The sequence below is a fragment of the Ochotona princeps genome, chromosome 24 (genome assembly GCF_030435755.1).
Source record: "Ochotona princeps isolate mOchPri1 chromosome 24, mOchPri1.hap1, whole genome shotgun sequence".
NCBI classification, from domain to species: Eukaryota; Metazoa; Chordata; class Mammalia; order Lagomorpha; family Ochotonidae; genus Ochotona; species Ochotona princeps.
This window is the reverse complement of record NC_080855.1, coordinates 33,157,255-33,173,730: the sequence shown is the minus strand read 5'-3', so window position 1 is coordinate 33,173,730 and position 16,476 is coordinate 33,157,255. Positions and strand designations below refer to the sequence as shown.

General features: G+C 48.5%; 1 protein-coding gene across 2 annotated transcripts in view; it reads right to left on the bottom strand.

Moving 5' to 3' along the window:
- Positions 1-14,631: 14,631 nt before the first annotated feature.
- VKORC1L1 (vitamin K epoxide reductase complex subunit 1 like 1) overlaps positions 14,632-16,476 on the bottom strand; it is a 58,910-nt gene continuing 57,065 nt past the window's right edge. For both annotated transcript variants that reach the window (XM_004599403.3, XM_004599402.3), the window contains one exon: positions 14,632-15,534. In XM_004599403.3, the coding sequence (XP_004599460.2) occupies positions 15,345-15,534 (190 nt within the window). In that variant the 3' untranslated portion in view covers positions 14,632-15,344. The remainder of the gene's footprint in view (positions 15,535-16,476) is intronic.

Here is a 16,476-nt window from a genome sequence, read left to right as displayed (position 1 = left end):
GAGCTGCAACTGGACCAGGCAGGGCCAAGCAAACCTCAACTCACAAGGAAGAACAGAAATCAGGATGGAGCACAGGTCATGCCGAGCTAAGCTCTTACACCAACTGGTCTGCACGAGCCAGGGATACTAGGCCACAGCATTGAAGGCAAAAGCTGAGACAGGTGAAAGGCTATGCCAACTGGGTCAGAGCAACCACTGGCATAACGCATAATCTAGAGCTGGGAATAGACGTGGTTGGGGAGCTGTGACAGTACACCCTTGCTGGGTTGTGGCACCCATGGGAGAGTGCAGGGGCTGTGCTAGGGGCTGCACTCTGGTCTGGATATGGCTGCAATCTCCCTTGGCACAAGTGTGAACTGGGGCTGGGTGCACCTAACTGGGCTAGACGCCAGCACCATCTGGTGCTCTGGAGAACCTGGGTAGATGTAGGACGAACTAGGCTAGGTCTCTGCCCCAATGAGCCATGTGTGAGCAGTGTCTGGGTATGGATGAGCCTTGGCTGGGCTGAAACATCCAACAGTAAGAACCAGAATGGATTGAAGATCAGCAAGGAAAGGAGGTGGACTAAGTAGTCCTGGCCCATGGAACCACCGGTATGTGTGAGATCTGGCAATGGGAGAGGTTCTGATGGAGAAGCTTGGGAAACTCCTCTGGCAGGACACAGTCCTTACAGGTGAGCGCAAGAACCACGATAGGCAGCAGCACAGACCAGGCCTGGGAAAGGTACCCAGCAGCATACATTTGGCATAGGTCGGGGGCAGACCAGGCTGAACCAGTTCACATCACCTGCTGGCGAATCTGAGCACCAGAATAGAGTGTGGGTCGGGCCAGGCATGGTTGCAGCACATACCAGTTTACATTATAGAATGTCAAGGTGAGGTGAGCTGTACCAGATGTGGCCGCAGCGCCCAAACAAGCACATGTGAGAACCAGGGAAGGAGGGGGCAAAGACGGCAAGGGGAATGTGGGTTTCCCTGATGGACAGCCACTCCCCAGGGAGAGCATGAGTTGGGATGGGGGCAGAACAGACCAGGCAGTGCTACAACACCTGCGGGCCTCATGTGAGCTGGATCAGGGAAAAGCCAGGTTGGGCTGACTGTTCCTACTGGTGCAAGCATAAATCAGAATGTGTGAGGGTTGGTTGGGCTTTGCTGCAGCATCAGCTGGCAGAGGCTGGCACTGGGGGCTAAATCTGTCAAGTTAAACTCCAGAACCCCCTGAAGAATGCATAATCCAGGAGTGGGAGTGGCCTAGGAGGGAAATAGTGGGCACCTCCCTCTTGGGTTACTACTCCCACTGGAGAGCATGAAAACCAGGACAGTGGCAGGGGTGGCTAGACAGAAAAGGCATCCGCCAGTATGTGTGTGGGCTGGATAGTAGGGTTGGTTGGGTTGAACTAGGCTTCAATGCCCGTTGACATGTACAAGAACTAAATGGATGTGGGACAGACTGAACAAGTCTGCGGTACATACTGGCAAGCATGGGAACCAGGGTAGGGGGCAGGACTGGAGGGGGTTATGGGGAGTCACCCAACTAGGCTGCAGCTCCCACTGGTTTGCGTGAGGGCCGAGTATAAAGTGAGCAGGATCGGGATGGACTACAACACCTATCAGTTCACGTGGAAGACAGGGCTGGAAAAAGAACTGACCCAGCAGTTGCAACAACCAGTATGTGCATAAGATAATTGGGGCGACAGACTGTGCTGGACCCTGTAGTGGCAAGCACACACAAGAATCAGGTCTGGGATCACTACAGACAAAGCTTCTTTGGAGGTCCCTCCAACTGAACTGCTCATCTCAGAACCTCAACCATGAAGAGACTATGTCAGCCAGTGGATTCTGAAGAGATTTCATCGCACTTGGAGTGGCGAGATTGGCAGCAATTCAGAACTGTTGAACTATCAAAACTGCTTGAGCAGGACCCTCAGAGCATGCCCCCCATCAGGGACCTGGGATGGGTGGGAGGCTGGGTGGGGCTTTTCTCTTTGTTTCTCCCCTGACACCAGATACAGGGGAAATAAAATGATGATATTAGTGTGGAAACAATGGTCTCACCCACTTTCCTGTAGCCTTTGACCCTTTGTACCCTAATCAATTTTGTAAAGATTATAAGAAGAAAGAAAGAAAGAAAGAAAGAAAGAAAGAAAGAAAGAAAGAAAGAAAGAAAGAAAAGAAAGAAAGAAAAGAAAGAAAGAAAGAAAAGAAAGAAAGAAAAGAAAGAAAGAAAGAAAGAAAGAAAGAAAGAAAGAAAGAAAGAAAAAGAAAATCTTGAAAAGTCTTAGGCAGAGTTGTTCTATAAAAGATCACTTTTTGCAGCCCAAGTTTTACTAGAGTCCCCCAAAATGAGAAGATTCTCCTTGGGTAAGGAAAGTTGTTATCTTGAGTGAGCCTCATCACTTCTTACAAGAAGAGATTTTAAAAAAAAGATTTATTTATTTTTATTGAAAAGTCAGATATACAGAGAGGAGCAGAGACAGAGAGGAAAGATCTTCCATGTGCTGATTCACTCCTCAAGCGACCACAATGGCCGGAGCTGAGCTGAGCCGAAGCCAGGAACTAGTAGCTTCTTCTGAATCTCCCACGCAGGTGCAGGGTCCCAAGGCTTTGGGCCATCCTCGACTGCTTTCCCAGGCCACAAGCAGGGAGCTGGATGGAAAGCAGAGCTGCCGGGATATGAAGCAGCACTCCTGATGGGATTCCAGTGAGTGCAAGGTAGCTGCTAGGCTACTGTGCCGGACCCTTAAAATTATTTTTTAAAGTTATGTGGGGAAGACAGGGAATGCTGGGCCAGGACATGCCACCAAGGCCCCCAGGCTGCAGACTGCTCAGGAATAGGGGTCTGGGGATATGTTGGAGTGGGAGCAGCTGAGGGTATGTTGGACAAGAGAGGAATGACTTCTGGGGTGTTCCACAGACTAGGTCATGGCACTTGCAGGTAGGTGAGGGAGCTGAGAAGGGGTGGTTTAGAGGGGGGAAGCCAGAGGGCCTCTCTGGGTCAGGCTATAGCACTGCCCACATGGGAGAACTGTAGGTCATGTCAGGCTGGGCCACAGTACCCAGCAGGTTCTGTAGGAGACTTGTAGGTTTGTCTCTGTGGGACTGTAGCATCTGCTGGTTTACACAGAGAGCTGAGGGTGGTAACAGGCTGAGCAAATCTGGACCACAAAACTCACCTGATAGGAACCTAACTGACACTCATGGGAGCTGGGGCTGGGAGGAGGCTGGGCAAGGCCAGGCTGCGACACCCACCAGGACATGCTAAGGCTGGTACTAAGGGCAGATCATGACAAGCGGGGCCACTGCATCTGCCAGCATGCAGGAAATCCAGGGCTGGGAGCAAGCCTAGTAGGGGAACTTGGAGAACTCCCTTACTAGACCAAGTACCTCTGGGGAACACAAGAACTGGGGCTGGAGTGGACTCGACCAGGCAAGGCTGTAACACTCATCAGCATTTGGCTGGGCCAGGTCTGGGAACAGGGTGGGCTGGGCTAGGCAATGCACGAAAGCCAGGACAGGGTATGGTCCGTGCCAGGCTGGGCTAGGCTGTAACACCTGCCAGTAACAACTGAAACTGTGGGAAGGCCAGGCCGTCTGGATTGAAGCACCCTCCAGCATGTAGAAGACCTGGGGCTGGAAAAGGCCTGTTTGGGGAGCTCTGGGGACTCTGCCACTAGGCTAGGCTGCAGCCCTCACTGGAGAGTGCATGAGCCAAGGCTGTGGGTACCCCAGGCTGAGCAAGGACGCAGCACATATAAACATGCATGTGCCCTGGGTCTGGGGGCAGACCAGACTGGGCTAGATTCTGGCATATCATGGCACTCAAGAGAGCCAGAATAGGTCCAGGGCAGGCTAGGCTAGGCTACGGCACACTCCAGGATACATAAGAGTCAGGTCTGGGGAATGGGTCAGGCTGGGCTAGGCTGTAGCACTCATGGGTGAGAACCAGAATGGGAGTGGACCGGTTGGGCTAGATTGTAGTACCCACCAATGAGTAGCAGGACTGGGGGGTCTGCCATGTCAGTCTGGGCAGCAGCATCTGCTGGCACACACAGAATCCGTTGCTTGGAGGGGGTCTGGTAGGGGAACTTGGGGGAACTGCCCTAGTAGGCTGTAGCACCCACTGGTGAGTGTGAGAGCTAGGGCTTTGAGTATGGCAGACCAGGCTGGGCTCCAGCACTTGCTGGCATATGTGTGGGCTAGATCTGGGGATGAGGTGGGCCAGGTCAGTCCAGAGCACACACTGGCATGAGTTAGAGCCAGCACGAGCTGCAGCTAGACCCAATTGGCCCACAATACCACCAGTTCACATGAGGGCTGATGCTTGCAGTAGGCCAGGCAGAGTAAGGCTGTTGCCCCTGATGGGGAGAGCTGCACTAAGAATGGACTGCCAAATGCTAAGACTGGGGAGTGGGCCATCTCAGACTGGGCCACAGCATTCAATGGCCTAGTAGAGGAAATACTGGGTAGGCCTAGTAGAGGAAATACAGAGACTCCTCTACTGAGCCACTCCTTCCATGGGGAAGTGTGAGAGCTGGGACTGGGGGCATTCCAGACTGGGCTAGGCTACTGCATTCTCTGGCATGCATTAGGGCCAGAATGTGTGCAGGCTGACCAGGGCCTCCCTGATGCTATCACTGGCACTGTGTGCACACATGCATATATTATTATTATAATTTTTAAGATTTATTTTTATTACAAAGTCAGATATACAGAGAGGAAGATCTTCCATCCGATGACTCACTCCCCAAGTAAGCCGCAACGGCCGGTGCTGCGCCAATCCGAAGCCGGGAACCAGGAACCCCTTCCGGGTCTCCCACGTGGGTGCAAGGTCCCAAAGCTTTGGGCTGTCCTCAACTGTTTTCCCAGGCCACAAGCAGGGAGCTGGATGGGAAGTGGAGCTGCCAGGATTAGAACCGGTGCCGATATGGGATCCCGGCGTGTTCAAGGCGAGGACTTTAGCCACTAGGCCATGCTGCCGGGCCCGCATACATGCATATATACAGGCTAAGTATTGCTGGGAATGAGGGTCTGGTGACAAACTGGAATGGGTGCTGTTGACAATTATGACATCTAAGGGCCTCCATGGATCTGTCCACTTCACATACAGGTATTCAAGGGAGTTCAGGTGAAGTGGATTGGATGGGGGAATCCAGAGGGCCTTCCTGGGCAAGGCCAACACTCCTACTGGTGCTAACAAACTGTGTTTGGAGAAAGGTCAGCAGGGGTTCTAGTTTGTGGCAACTGTTGGTGCATGTGAGGGCTGGGTCTGGAAGTGGGCAAGGCTGCAACACCCACCCATGTGCATGACAGCCAGGGCTTGGGGGTAGGCCATGCCAGACTGGGCCATGGCACCTGACAGCACACGTGAGAACCTGAGCTGGGGCAGGCCTAGTAGAGGTTCCATAGAGTTGTCTCAACTAGGCCATAGCACGCACAGGTGTGCACAAGAGTCAGGGCTGGGGGTGGATGAGCTGGGTTAAGGCACAGCATCCATCTGGGCTTGGCTAGGCTGCAGCATCTGCTTACATATGTGAGAACTGGCTTTGGGTGTGGGCCAAACCCACATGTAGTATCTCCTGTGAGAACTGCAACTGGGGTGGGCCAAGTTGGGCTGTAGCTTGTGCCAGCACACATGAGATCTGGAATTCAGGGCAGGCCTCGTAGGTGTTCTTTGGGGTCACCCCAATTAGGTCGCAGCACATGCTGGCGTATGTGCAAGTTGGGGCTGGGCTGAGCTAAGCTAAGCCATAGTACTTACCATTATATAGAAGAAGCAGAATTGGGAGCAGGTGTGGTAGGGGTTCTTTGGTGATACCTTGATTAGGGTGCAACACCTGCCAGTGAATGCAAGACCTGGAACTTGGAGCAGCTGGGCAGGGTTAGGCCTTGGCATCCTTTGGCAAGTGCAAAAGTTGGGGCTGGGGATGGGCCTGGTAAGGGTTCTTCAGGGTTGCACCAAATATGCTGCAGTACTTCTGGCATGTATGAAAACCAGGCCTGCCTGAAGACGGGCTGGGCTGGGCTAGGTTGCAGTATCCATAGGTTCACATGGGAGTCAGCATTGGGGGCAGGGGTGGCCAGGCAGCTGCATTCACTAGTACGGTGGATGGGCTGCTGCAGGGAGAAAGCCAGGCTGGACCCTGCACTAGCTGGTGCATGTGAGACCCAGTTCTGAGGATCTCCCACTTGGAGTTTCTTAGGAGGCTCCTCAGCTAGACTCCTGAGTTTGAGCTCCGACTTTAGGGAAAATCACATAGCCATGTGATCTGACTCCGGAGCACATGTAGCAGGACTGGGCCATCTCAGTGGCTGACTTCTGTGTGTAATAAGAGTGTGCATACCCAGATGCACACGAAAGACAGCTGACTCATCTAAACCAACGGAGGGCTTTGAGTGCCTCTTCAAAGGATGAAAAGAAGAGCAGGTTAAACAACACTCCAGGCCAGGCCTTACCACCAGCACCCAGGTCTCTGGAAGCACTGAAGTAGACACTGGCAGCCAACAGGCCTTAGAAAAAAATTTCTCACTTCTGGCATAAGAAAGCCAACAACTTCTCAGAACAATCAAGACCACTCAAGTAATGTGAGTGGTTCAAATATTGTTCCGGAGACTTGGTGAGACCCTGTCATGCTGAACACCGTCACTTCCTTCTTCTCACAGCTTCACAGTCGCCCACCAATGAGATGTAACCTCATGGCGTCTTACCTGAGAACTCCGCCCACCAATCTGTCACGGCCCCTCCCCTCAACCTCCACCTTCTTACCAATCACGTGTGGCGATCTCAGTCACCCGCTCACAGCCCCTCCCAATTCCCCATGCCCTCCATACCTTCCAGGCTTGCCTGGATTGTGTAAGATGAAGCCTCCATGTGCACCCCGTTCTGTTTTGTTCTCTTTGCTCTCCCACCACCCCTTTCCCGTTCCTACCCTGCTGGAATAAAGAGCCTCCTAAGATACCTCATCGCGTCTGGTATTTTCAGCTTAAGGTAAAAGAGGACTTGGTTGCAGAATTAGCTGCGTGTAAGAACTCTAAGTGTGCCTAAAAACTAACTAATACCTTCAGAACATTCTTCCCCACCTTGGGGTTTCTAAAGTGACATCAAACAACCATCCCCGTCCCTGTATTGATGAGGTCTGATAGCAAGAAGCAGTGTATTTCCCCGCCCCCACCCCTTTCCCCTCCCCCTAACCCAGAACAAAGGAGGGAAAATGGAAAATTATCTCACCCGCCTCCCCCATCCCACCCTGAGTCTCTCCATCCTAACTGGAGGCCTGTGTGGGTCTGCAACCCCCTTACATTTGTAATACATTTAAAAACAAAATGGAAAAAAACACATTAACTTCTTCGTTTTGTGTGGCCATGAGCATACCCTAAGCTTTCCAGGTTCTGTCTCACACAAAGCGTAAGCCTTGTACGTGCAGGCATCTGTAAAATACACAAATAGCAATGGATTTATTTACCAGCAAGACAGAAAACACACATTCACGTGCGAGTATGGGCTGCCCCAGTGAGGAACAGCGATGATGAGTGGTGGACCAGATGGCTGCCCAGCGCGGAGGACAGAAAGCCTGAATAGCCGCTCCAGCCAACGTCTGATGAGACAGTTCACCTTGGACGTCAGCCTCTGTGAGCCAGGCCGTGGTGCCTCCCCTTGTGTGAAGCCACCTGGGAAGTGGATGGTACCTCCAGAAGTTCCACATCGAGCTTGTTTTGTGTAATTCCATCATTTCTTCTCTTGGAAGTCCAGGATGAAACAGGAAATGGGGATGCCTTGAAGGGCAGCTTTAGGTCATGTAACATCACGTTGTGGCTTGCAGTCACTGCCAGCCCGACAGCACAAGAGCTGGGACTGGATCAGGCAGAAGCCAGAAGCCAGGAACTGCAGCCCAGTCTTCCACATGAGTGGCAGGGGCTCCAGCACTGCTATTGCTTTTCCGGGTGCGTTAGCAGAGAGATGGGTTGGAGTGTGACAACCAAGACTGGAGCCAGCGCCCATATAGGATGCTGGCGTCACAAACTGATGTTAGTTTAGCTGACTAAAACCCTGGTTCCAAATCAATTTCCTTACTGTAAACAGAGCTGCTAGGAAAATGAAAAGAAAAAAGCCACAGGGGTGGGTGGGGGGAAACAAGTGAAGGCCACAGTCATCTTTCAGAGAAAAAAAAATGAAAAAAGGCGTTGAGGTATAGGAAAGGGGCAGTTTCACTCATAAGAAGCACAAATTAGAATTACACTATCAACTAAGGACAGGGGAATGAACCCTGGTATCGGATTAGAACTGAAAGGTATCAGTATGAACAGACGGTCTCTCACGTACACAGATGGACACTGTATGTGTATGCCAGGTACTCATACGGATGCTTCCTAACTCTGCTCAGTCTAGAGACAGCTCTACCCTAGCAGCAATGGAGGACCCAGCACCCAAATTCTGCTTTCTAATTTCCAATATCTAGCAAGAGAAACCAAGAGCCTTGGAGATATGGCTAGCTCTAGGGCTGGGGCAAAGTGAAACATTCAAGTCAAGGAATGCTCAGAAAATAGGGATATCAAGAAAGAAAGCAAAGCAAAGGAAGGAAGCAAAGAGAGAAAGAATAAGGAAGAAAGTGGAAGAAACACTAGAGCTAACCTGAAGAGTTTCTAACTTGGGCAACGACGGCAACAAAAAGACTCTAGAGCTTGGCATTGTGGCATGGCACATTAAGACACTGGCTGTAACCCCTGGCATCCCACATTAGAGCACTGGTTCAAATCCCAGTTGCTTCCTGCTAAAGTACCTGAAAAACAGCCCAAGATGGCGCAAGTGAGGCCCCAACTGTCCATGTGCAAGACCCAGGTGAGTCCCAGGCTCCTGCTCTGGGTTTTCCCAGTCTTATTGTGATCATTTGGGGAATGAGTCAGCAGACAGAGGTCTACCCCATCATTTAAAAAATACAAAAATGATCATCTTTATGTAAGACTCTTCAGATTCATACTGATACCAATCCTTTCATTCACTCAAATGGGAGAAGCGAAAGCTCTTCCTCACAGCTGAATCGCAGCCAGAAATGCACAGTGGATCTTGGGACAGCGGAAGAGTTAGGGGAGCTGAACTGATTCTTACTTGCTGTTGAAAATCTGCACATATCTTTGCTGTTCTAGAAAAGCAATGATCGTTTCTTGGCCTTTTGCCTAAGATCAAGCGTAGTACAGCGATAACCTAAGAGAAATCGATTTGTGCTACCGTTCATCTTATTTCTTTTTTAAATATAAGTTTATTTTTGATTATTTTTACATAGTTGACTAGGGTGTGAAGGGGCCAGAGCTAGAGGAAAGTGGGTGAGTCCATTGTTTCCACATTTTTTTTTTCCTTCCTGTATTTGGCGGAAGGGAGGGAGGAAGTAAAGGGAGAAGCCACACCCAGCATCCCACCCATCCCAGGTTCTAAGGGTCCTGCTCAAGCGGTTTTGATAGCTCAACAGTTCTGAATTGCTGTCAATCCCACCACTCCAAGCACGATGAACTCTCTCCAGAATCCACTGGCTGACACAGTCCACCTTAGAGTCTCCGGTTGCTCAGATTTGCACTACCAACTCTTTGCTGGGGTGGTTGATCAGTTTGTTCTGTCCTCCATCCTCTGGGGTACCAGGTGTCCTCTGCAGGTTCCAGTATACTGCCATATCCTCCATGTGCATCTGGATAAGCTGTCCCCTACTCCATCTAAGCCACTGAGGAGGTCCAGCTCTGATACATGCACTTCATGTATCAGACCATGGAACTTGCAATTCTCTCCATTGCTGGGGTTCTGAGATCAGCAGTTCAGTTGGGGTTCCCGAAAGTAACCTCACCCGAAGTGACTCTAGACCTGATTTTTGTTTGTGCACGCCAACACAGGGTCTGGCAATCCATCGTCCAACTTAACCTATGCACACACTGCAGTTGTCGGATCAGCTCTGCCTCTAACCCTGTCTTCTACACAAACCAGTGGGTGTTGCAGCCCACCCGATCTTGCCCACCACATACTCGGCCCTCATGCAAACCAGTGTGAGCTGCAGCCTAGTTGGAGCGACCCCCAATAACCTTCACTAGGCCCACCCCCATCCTGGTTTCCATGCTTGCCAGTATGTACAGCAGACTGGTCCAGTCTGTCCCACCTCTCATTCAGCTCTCGTACATGTCAACGGGCACTGAAGCCCAGTTCAACCCAACCAGCTCCACTATCCAGCCCATACACTGGTGCCCGCGGGTGTCACTCTCTCTTTAGCCATGCCTGTCCCTAGTCCTAGTTCTTGTATTCACAAGTGGGAGTGGTCACCCAACAGGAAGTTGCCCACTCTTTCCCTGATAGATCCATTCCCACTGCCACATCTCGCACTCTTCAGGTGGTTCTGCAGTTTAGCTTAACAGAATTAGCCCCTAGTGCCAGCATTTGCCAGCTGATGCTACGGCAAAGCCCAACCAACCCACACTCCCTCTGGCTTATGCATGTACCAGTAGGAACAGTCAACCCAGTAGGCTTTCCCCTGATCCAGCTCACATCCAGGCAAACAGGTGTTGCAGCCCTGCCCAGCCTGGTCTGCCCCCGATCCCAGCTCTCACACTCACCAGTGGTAGTGGTCCAGCAGGGAAGCCCCATGCAGTTCCCTTATGTTTGCCTCCTAACCCCCAGGTCTCAGGCGTGCTGGTTGAGCACTGTGGTCCAGCCCGCTCCAGTTCCAGCTCACACTGGTGTGTGCTACAGTCTAGCCCAGCCCAGCCCGGCACGACCCACACTCCCATTCTGGTTCTCGGATTTACCGAGTCAAACGTATGCCGGTGGGTACAGTAACCTGGCCTGGTCTGGGCTGCTCCCTTTCTTGGTTCTTGCGCTCACCTGCAGGGACTGTGTTCCAACAGAGGAGTTGCCAAGCGCCTCCATCAGAACCCTCTGCCAATGCCAGATCTCGCGCACGCCGGTGGGTCTGTTGGCCAGCTCTACTTAGTCCACCTTCTGTCCTACCAGGAACAGTGGCTTTTCCTGCCCTACCCTCACCCATTCCAGTTGTTACTGTTGTATAGCCCAATAAAATTAAAATTAAAATTGATCCATTGGTGCCCAGGTCACCTGAGCAGCTGCCTGACCCAGATGGGGGAACAGTTAGTTCATCTTAATTCTAAAAAACACTAGATAGTCAGTTATAGAGAGGAAAGGAGACAGGGACAGATCTCCCATCCACTGGTTCACTCCCCAAATGGCTGCAACCGTCAGGATGGGGCCGGGCTGAACCAGGGGCCAGAAGCTTCATTTCGGGTCTCCCAAGTGGATGTCAGTGACCCGGATCAGAGGTGAAGCAGCCAGGACCTGAACTGGCACCCAATATGGAACGCCAGCATCACCAGCAGTGGGTGGCTTTACCTGCTATGCCACAATGCCAGCCCTAGAGTCTATCTTTTGTTGTTGTTGTTGTTAGAATTTTCAGGGCTCGTGAACCTTGAAAATAACCAGAGAATATCTGGTTAATGTTTTCTCTGTGTACTGAACTATCAGCAATAACACCTTTTGTCACCAACTGTTGACAATTATAAGCACGGTAAACCACAGGACTTTCACGAACTGGAATCTTGTAAGAACTCCATGCCTTCTGAGAGGAGCAGTGTCCTTGAAGAAACAAGGTCACTGTGCCAACTTCAGCAACACTTCTTAAGGCTTCACACAGCTCCACTTGAGCCTCCAATTTGAGACGTGGGGCTACAGTGTAAGAACGACGGCAGCACACCTTCCACAGGTAACTTCTACATTTATTTTATACCAAAAAAGTTATGTGCAACAAATAAACATTCTTACATATTTACATTTTGTTTTTATTTAAGAGTTAGCAAAACGGTGTCCTAAGCCTCTGATAAGGAACATTTCTCTCTGTACTGACGGGGAAATCTGCCCAGTGAACTCTGTTTTCAACAAGCACTAGGAATAAATAGTTTTGATGGAACATACTATACAGATCATATACCTAATATTTAGGTCATGCTTAATACAGTTTTATAACAAAACATTTCACCTTCTCGGGGTTAATTTGTTTTCAAAAAACGTTTTCAGCAGGTAGCCTGGACTCCCATCCCCACCCCTTTTGTTTTACTGACGGGTAATTTCTCACAAACTAAGAGTCACAGTGCTGCCTAAAACATCTCATAAGAAATGCTCGAGTGCTGGGGGAACAGACTGGAGGACAAAGGCTGCCTGGCGAGTCTCCCCTCAAGGGGGCGCTCAAGAACGATATGGGGTTTCTTTGTTGGCACTTGCCCAGACAAGATTTCCAGACATATCCACTGGTGTCCAGCAGGGCTGCTGATGAAAGTTAGGAAGTAACTGCCCAAGATGATTCTGTACTTTTGCAGTCTTTTAAAACAAGGAGTCAAGAAAAAAAACAAAAAAACCAACAAAGAATTTTCATTTTATTGTAGTCTTGGTCCTGTACCCTAGCAAGTAGGTCCAAAGATCCCACGTACCAAATGACAGATCCTTTCTGTGTGAACATAGTCAGTGCTTTCAACATTCTTGAAAGGTACCAAATTTTGGGAAAGGGTACCTATATCAAGTACTAACGAATCTTGACACACAGCTAATTAAACCTGTCCCCAGAACTTCTACTAGCTGTAATGTAAGGCCAAATGAAATCCTTCAAGCCACCTAGAGTGCCTGGAATTTTTCTTCTATAACCCATTATAGTTTTTTCAAATAATTTGTGACTGTTACATAAATAAGAAGTTTCATTGGTTGTGAGTCACTTGCCTGCAGTTTTTATCCTAGTCTGTCCTTGAGCACTTGCGGAGAGCAGTGTTGCACTGTTCATACCTCTTCAGTCTGCAACCACAGTAACCTTCACCACTGATCATATGGGATTCCCACGCCCCCCTCTTCCGGGTGGAATACAGTACAGAGGGACGCCTCAAGTCTTCCAGAGGTAAAACACCAAATTCCACTCCCAGGTTCTGTCCCTTACCGACACGGTGACATGACACTCCTGTTATTTCAGGCAGCACAGTTTCCTCTCTGAGTGAGAAAAAGGGCATTCACCCTACTAGGTCATAGGAATGTGGCATTTTCTTTCTTCTTTTTAAAAAAATACAACTGAAAACAGTGGTTTCCCCAAGGTTTAAGAAAGCGAAGGAAAACTTGAAGGGTTTGGCTGAACATTTTTCCATGTTTTCTCATACCAAAGTTGAAGACATTTGCAAGAATGTAACCTCAAGACAAGCTGTAACTATACTCTGCTGATTGACACAAAATATGATGAAAACTCATTTGAGATTGGGACACAGGAACTTGTTTAGCACAACCGGTGTTATAAATACCACAGACATCTTAACCGTTAAGCCATTTCCACTCTAGTTTAGAAAACAGAACCAGTACACTGCCTTGGTAGAATTAGACACACTTCAACAAGATGACCTCACTGCACGGTTTTCAAATCGGAGGACTCATTTCTCCATAGAAGCCACGTGTTCAATCAAATGCTTTCTAGAATTCTCTAACTACTTTAACAATACAAGAACAATACATCCATAATCAAACAGGCGTTGAAATATTCACATTCATGGGAAAACATTAGCCTTAGTGAAATAAGAATTAAGCTATCTTTGAAGAAACTGGTTACAATTGGCTAAAAGTCCATTAAAGTTCAGATTTTATACCTGCCTTGCCGCAACGGTGACAGTTGCCAACTACTGAACAGTTGCTGATGCAACACATCTACAGAGCAGGGCCCATTCCCTCCTTTCAAAAAGAAGGCAAACACGGCACTCAAAAACGCCCAATCTAGTTGACTGTATGTAACAGAATGATTAACTGAATCAGAAGCAAAAACAATGGTATGAACCTCAATCTAAAGAATAAAATGATCATTCGGAGCTTTTTTTTTTTTTTGGTGGAATATGAGTTTTCAATTTCAATTCAGAAAGGAGGGAAGGACACCTCTGCCCAAGTTCAACACACAAAATATTTGGTTTTAGATTTAAGACAGAAGGCACTTTTAACATTCTGGCAGAAGATGTTAACCATAGAAACATATTGTCACAATTTCACTGGGGTTTATTCAAATCATTGTTAAAAATTCGGACTGCATCTGTTGTAGTTACAGAAAGAGCATATTTTACTTCTGTTTGTACCAGTAGTATTTCTCCCGATTAAGTAAACTGAGCAGCGTGTCAGCCCTAAAGCTCACAGATCCACTATCTGACTCAAACAAACCAGAGATCTAGTTAGTGCAGAAAGAAACAAGGACAACACCATGACGTGACTGTAAGGCAATCCGCCTCGAGCAATGGGCTTATACTGGCTACTTCCAAGTCCGAACACTGTTGGGTTGACTGGCACCAACATGAAGAAGAAATATCTGTGAAAATTCAACTACTCTTAAGAGGCTTCACTTGAAAATGCCATTTGAATATTTCCAGTTTTTTTCTCCAAAGAAATATACCCACTTCCTACATCAGTGTCCCGAAGGCCTTGGACTTGGAAGGTCTGGTCACACAACTCATTCTGTGTAAGGTGTTAGAATTCATCCAGTTTTATGCCTTAACACAAACTTGACTTGAATGATCAAATTCAGTTTCTTCTTGCAGAGGATGGAGATGAGAGGAAACCAACCACGTTAAGGTTCCTGGTGTCGCCGCTGCACCCGAGGCTGCCAGCGTCTTCCACGAGAGGCTCTGTTGGGGCTTACCACTTTTTCACTACTTCATCAGTCAACACTGAGCTGAATTCACTTCATCGCTATACTTCAACTAAACCGTACAGGAAGTTCTGCGGGGATGCATCCAATATTTCTACCTTTATTTACAAATATCACAAAAAATGGATTCTAGTTGAACCTACATGTTTAAATCCATCAGCTAAAAACATAGTACATATTGTAAACATGGCAATATTTAATACAGCATCTATTCTAAAATAGTTTCATGTCATGATCACATCTGTTATACCTGAAATTGAATTTATACACATTAAAGGATTACTAGCAATGGTTGCTCACTTTACAGTTGAGGGCATGGGGCTAGGGTTACATTTTATTATTTCAGAAACATCTTCAAAGTAAAGTTAAAGCTTGTCTTTGATTGGCTTGGCATATTCTTTTTTTTTTTTTTTTTTTGTATCCACATTTAAAACGAAGATCGACACAGAGAATAGCTAGGGCCCCTTCTAATTTACAGGATTTTAAAAAATCAGTTTAAGATTCTCAGGGAAAGTGTCTGTTGTGAAGAATCCAAAAGAAAAAAAAAAAAATGCCGCAAAATAAACTTAATGGGACAAAAGGGACTTGAGCCGGTCAGTCAGGAGTTCATCGAGGCCATCGTCAGTCCTGCTTGGGCTGCAGCTGTCGCTTCCAGGCCTCATTCAAGTAAACTAGTCGTTTGTAGTTGATGATAAGAAGGATGAAGTTCAGCACATAGGTAGTGACGCAGAGGATGCAAAACTCCTTCAGCACAAAGTACAGAATATAGGCCAGGTACAACGACCCTACCACAGACACGATGGAGGATGTCATGAGGATCAAGGCCGCCACCGCACTCGCTGTCATGCCTGTAAGACAGAGACACACACACACTGGGCTCAATCAGGCCTTGACGCTGCAGAGAACACATCCGAGTTACAAAATAACATTTCGTGATCTGTGGCAGTGTTTGAACAGTCACCTGAGTGCGAAGCTCTGAAGTCTGAGGACAAAAACTACTGGCCTCGTCGGGTAGCAGTCGGGTAAGATTATGCAGGTTGACCATGCAGACGGGATACCAGTGTGATAGCCGCAATGCCACTGGTGTATCAATATTTCATAAACTAGGGACAACGTGTACCAAGAAAATATGAGGTTTCACAATCATGTTAAGCAATGAAGCTGACTGGAAAGACCAACAGTGTCAACTCTCCTAAGGAGTCAAGGAGCTGGAGCTGCACACACGCGGAGAAGCCCTGGCCTGGCCTGGCCTTTCCACTGCAGGTCTCCCACCTGTGGAAAGCAAATGACCTCCTCAAACAAGGTCAGATGGATCGAAAATGCTTCATGGAACATGACTGATACCAACATACTGCTGCAGAAGTGGGGGGAAAAAAAAAGCTTGATAATCCTTTCAGAACTCGCTCCCCTCATTGGAAAGAGGAAACAACACTTGGCTCTTTGGTCTCTCGTGGCTCAGCTCTGATCAAGAAAAAAGGGCCCAGGTTTCCAAGACCAAAATAACTGCCCAAATTCTGGACTATCCTCACATGCACTGTGTGGTAATTTCCTGTGACCAACAACATAGAAAACGCGTGCATTTCTTTCCAAGTGGAGAAAATGGAGAACATTTTAAATCACCTTCCCGTCCAGGAGCTGAGGCACAGCAGCACAAGATAAGAACAGGTGACAACACTCTTCGAGAAGTCACTGAAGGAGCTAAAATACTGGGGTCTGTTGGCAAAAAGGAGGAGGGGCCTCAGAGCCGGGGCACAGCCACAAACGCTGGACTTGGCCATGGGACCACTCCA